Source organism: Chroicocephalus ridibundus, chromosome 3 (assembly GCF_963924245.1).
Source record: "Chroicocephalus ridibundus chromosome 3, bChrRid1.1, whole genome shotgun sequence".
In the NCBI taxonomy this organism is placed as follows: Eukaryota; Metazoa; Chordata; class Aves; order Charadriiformes; family Laridae; genus Chroicocephalus; species Chroicocephalus ridibundus.
The window spans coordinates 31,292,346-31,296,929 of NC_086286.1; the positions used below are offsets into that span (position 1 = coordinate 31,292,346).

General features: G+C 49.1%; 1 protein-coding gene across 2 annotated transcripts in view; it reads left to right on the forward strand.

Annotated features, from left to right (window-relative positions):
• The window catches only part of SIX3 (SIX homeobox 3), a 5,019-nt gene extending 1,511 nt beyond the window's left edge, over positions 1-3,508 (forward strand). The window contains exons 2-3 of one of the 2 annotated variants that reach the window (XM_063330982.1): positions 2,012-2,171; positions 2,617-3,508. In XM_063330982.1, the coding sequence (XP_063187052.1) occupies positions 2,012-2,171; positions 2,617-2,718 (262 nt within the window). In that variant the 3' untranslated portion in view covers positions 2,719-3,508. Of the gene's footprint in view, positions 1-2,011; positions 2,494-2,616 lie in introns of those variants that run through there. The other variant, XM_063330981.1, reaches the window with a different exon arrangement.
• The last annotated feature ends 1,076 nt before the right edge of the window (positions 3,509-4,584 follow it).

Below are 4,584 nucleotides of genomic sequence, written 5' to 3' on the forward strand. Positions count from 1 at the left end.
TTGCCCGGACTCCCCACGGGCTCACGGGGTGCAGGCAGGTCTGGGGCTCACCCGCGGGCGTGGGCAGCTCCGTGAGTGTGTGTGTGGGGTGTGTGTGTGTGTGTGTGTGTGTGTGCGCGGGGCGCAGCGGCGGCGGCGGGGGCAGAGCCCGGCTCTCCCTGCCTCCCTCCCCGCAGCGGCGGCGGCGGCGGCAGCGGCGGCGGGGGAAGGGAAACCCCACGGCTCCGGGGTCGGCGGGCTCCGGTTTTGCTTTCGGCTTGCCGGGATCTGGGTCTGGCCGGGCTCCGGCGCAGTTCCCCCGCCGAAGGGCCGAGGCGGGCGGTGGGATTCAGAGCGGGTTTCCGCAAAGCGGGAGGCTCCGCTCGGATTGCTCGTGCTCCTCTGCCTGCGCGGCGGGACCAGCACACCCACAGCCCGCAGCCCTTCGGCTCGGGGAGAAAAAGGGAGAAAAGCCTTTAGGAGATCGGGAAACCTCTTCCCCCCCACCCCCCATCCCCATTTCTCTGTTTACACCACATGGAGACCTGGCCCTCCGGTCGTGCGTTTCCCGTGCATTTACGTTTGTATTTATTTGCGTGTCTCTCGGTGTCCTTTTTTTTTGTCTTTTTTTTTTTTTTTAATTTCTGCTTTGACATGACAAAAGCGATGCACTCTTCTTTCTCTTTTTTTTTTCTTTTCTCGTCACCTTCCGTAAAAGTTATTTTGCAAATGAAAATGTACCCTTAATCCAGTTTGACACACTGTTTTTATTTTAATTTAAGTTTGGCTACCGCTGTAAGCGTGTAAACAAAACTTCTTGTTCTTGTAAATGCTGTCTCTTAAATTCCTCCTAATTATAGCACTGGTGCTATTGATTCAAGGTTCTGTAGGAGAAATGCAACCTAAAAGTGCCTCGCCATTTAATTTCCATTAAATGGAAAACAGATCAGCTTAGGACTGTAAATAAACAGAAGTTGCCTACGGATGCTTTTGTTGACTCAACGCTGTTGACAGCAGATGAATGCACCAGGAATTGTAAACGGGAGAAAAATCAAAGACACTGAAACTAGACAACTTAAAATAATGAGAAATGTAGAATAAACCGGCTACATTTTTCTGCTCTTTGCAGGCGGTTAAATAGAAAATACCCTGGTGAGAAGCAGTTGAGCGAAGAGTGTATTTTGATTCACACTGGCAGTGCTAGGCGCTAGGGGTTGTGGCTGGCTGCTCAGCCCAGGACGTTTAGTCCTTGTCCTCGAAACAGGCTTTCTTTGGCTTTCGAGCGGAATAAACGGGCGCAGAGGAATATTCATAACACGCTAGTGAACCTAAAAATTATTTATTGCCTCTTGAATTAAAAAAAAAATGTTCAACGGCAGTGTAACCTTAAGTGCTGACGGTGAAAAGACCAGTACTTTAAAGCTAATTGGGGCTTTCAGATGGAAAAGGGACTTAAATTCCGAGCGGAGAGAAACGCTGTGTTCCACCATCGCCCCTTTTTTTTTTTTTTTTTTTTTTTAATTTTATTGATAGCGCTGCGCCCCCGGGACGGGACCTTCCTCCAGTCCTGCCGCAGATCCCAGAGTATTTATCTGTGCACTGGAAAGAAAATAAAATGGTAAATATTTAGACAAATAGTGGCCAGAGCACAAAATGGGGATCCTTTACGATTCTTTCCCGATACCTAATGGTCCTTGCAGCGTTTAAGGAGCTCACACAGACATGGGTTTCTCCTAGGCCCCTCTAGCTGTGTTTGCGCCGGGGCTACCCCGCGCCGCCCGTGGCAGGCCACTGGAGGTGGCCTGCCACGGGCGGCGCGGGGTAGTCCCGGCGATGGCCCGGTCGCCCTGCTTGGCTTCCCGGGGAATTGCTGCGGGAAGGCGGCGGGGCCGGACCGGGGTGTCTCCGCTCCGCTGCGGAGCCGCGTCTGTCCCCGGGCGGTGGCGGGTTCGGGCGGTCGCCGTCCGCTCGTCGTCGTGGTCCGGTGTCTGAGAGGGGCTGTGCTGTTGTTTTGTCTCCCGTCGCGATGCAGGCTCCAGCACCAGGCGATAGGACAGAGCGGGATGCGGTCGCTGGCAGAGCCCGGCTGCCCGACACACAGCTCGGCCGAGTCCCCGTCCACGGCGGCCAGTCCGACCACCAGCGTCTCCAGTTTGACAGAAAGAGCCGAGACGGGCACCTCCATCCTCTCGGTAACCTCCAGCGACTCGGAATGTGATGTATGATATCGGAAAACAAAAAACAAAACAAAACAAACAAATAAACAAACAAAAATTCCAAATCCAAACAGCCAAGCACCCTCTCCCCGACCCGAGCAAAACAAACCGAGGCAACCTAGAATCAGGACACACACACGCATGCACGCACACACACAGCCGGGAGGAAAGAAAAGGCCAAAACCCGACCCAAACATAATAGCAAACAAACAGACAGGGATCAGAGAATCCACCACCACCGTCAGCCAACACCACCACCAAGAGATGGAGCTAAAACTTCAACAGTCACAAACGCTGGTGCTGCAGCGGGGGGTGGGGTGGGAGGGGGGGGGGCGGGAAATAATAATTATTATATATATAAAAAGAAAAAAAAAACAAGAAAAAAAAAACAAAGCAAAAGTGACAATTGTATTCTTTTTAGGACAAGCACGATTTCTCCTTTGCGCTTTTCCATGGACGCATTTCACCCACTTGCATGATGATGATGATTAAATTTGTATCTGGGAAAAAATATTCTCTATAGTAAAGGAAAACAAACAGAAACCAGACAAACAAACGCAAACTCCGATCGAATTTGTACAAAAATCAAAAATAAACAAAAAAAAATTAAAAGGAACTCCTTGAAGAGGGAAATAACAAATGTTTATCGCCTTTTTGTTGGTCCTATTTCTCTCTCTTTCTCTCTCCCTCTCCTTTTCTCTCTCTTTTTTTTTTTTTTTTTTAAGTCCAAGTGATGGTCCAGCCAAGATGCAATTTTCTGTTTTTTTGTTCAGCAGACAATCATTTTATTCGTAAGCACCTTTTTTTCTACACTTCTGTCACTGCCTGTGTGGGTACTGGTTATAAATGTGGAAAAAGAATAGTTATGACTGTAACAGATTTTTATTTTTATTTCAAAATTTTATATGAATTATGTATATCTTAATGATGCGGTCATTTTCCCAGTTTGTAATATATGTGTAGAAATGCTTGTATATGATATTTGCTCTACTCTTTCTTTCTCCCTCCCCCCTCTCTGTCTATCTCCCTCCCACCCTTTCTCTCTCCTTTTTATTTTCCTTGACTCGGTGTTCCTTGCACAAACTTAGCTGTCAAGATCTGACGTGCTAGGTTTTCAAAAGGGACCTCAGCGATAGAAAAAAAAAAAAAGAAAAAGAAAAAAAAAGCTTAGGGTGCAACTGTAGTTATCTTATGCAAAGGCTATTTTGAGTATTTCATAGCAGCTTTGGGGGGTCTCTTCTTAAACTCCACGTAGGACGCTTAAACTATTGTTTCCTTAACTGCGTGTTTATCTATATGTACAAACTTTCTAAATCAAATACAGTATTCCATTTTCTTATCTACCCAGCGATGTTGGTGTTTTTGTCCGCCACGGAAAAACACGCCACCCCCGTGGGCACCTCGCCCCGCGCCCTGTCCCGCGGGGAGCGCAGCGCTGCGCGGCCCCTGCGCCGCCGCCGGGCAACCGCCCCCCGCCTCGGCGAGACACCCCGGAGGGATTTTGGGGGGACGGAGCGACCCTGCGAGGAGGCTGCGGGTGGCAGCGGGGACACGGGGCTGCGGTAGCGGTGGCGGCGCGGGGCTCGGGCCACGGCCGTGTCCCTCCGGGTCCCCTCCGCCACCGCAGGCTCCAGCGTTTCCCCCCACACACATCCCGGGTCCTTTTTTTCTTTTTTTGTGCACTCCGAGCTGAAAGGCTTCCCCTGGCCGCCTGTCTGCAGGGCCGGGTGTCTCCAGAGAGCGGTTAAGACATTTCGGTATTTGTTTTGTAGCTTTAAATGAAAACAAAAACATAAACTCCTCGCCCTAAGCGGGCTGCAGCTCCTCCCCTCGAAGCCGGAGTATATTGTAATGTGCTGAAAGAAGCCTTTATTTGCATGACTAACAGTATTTCAGCTTCTTTCTTTCTCTTTCTTTCTTTCTTTCTTTCTTTCTTTCTTTCTTTCTTTCTTTCTTTCTTTCTTTCTTTCTTTCTTTCTTTCTTTCTTTCTTTCTTTCTTTTCTTTTCTTTTCTTTTCTTTTCTTTTCTTTTCTTTTCTTTTTCTTTCTCCCCCCCCCCCCCCCTTAAGTTTTGCTTTGCTCTGGGCAGATTATTCAGCCGTGAATTAACGAGAGGTAAATTCTAAACTTGTTTTTACTTGAAAATACAATTTTGAAACTTACGAGGGATTTAGGGAGAAAAGTGACTGGAATTTCTTGACCATTTCCAAACTAATTTGGACTTCCGATCTACCTTTGTGTTGCCCGAATCCTCTCTCCCTCTTCCCTCCTCCCCCCCCTTTCTTTTTTGGGGGTGAAGTCCGAGCTAGGTCTCGCGTCCCCCCCCCGCTCTCCCGCCCCAAGAGGCTACCTGGGGATCCGGAGGAAACCCCTAGGGCGTGAGATCTTA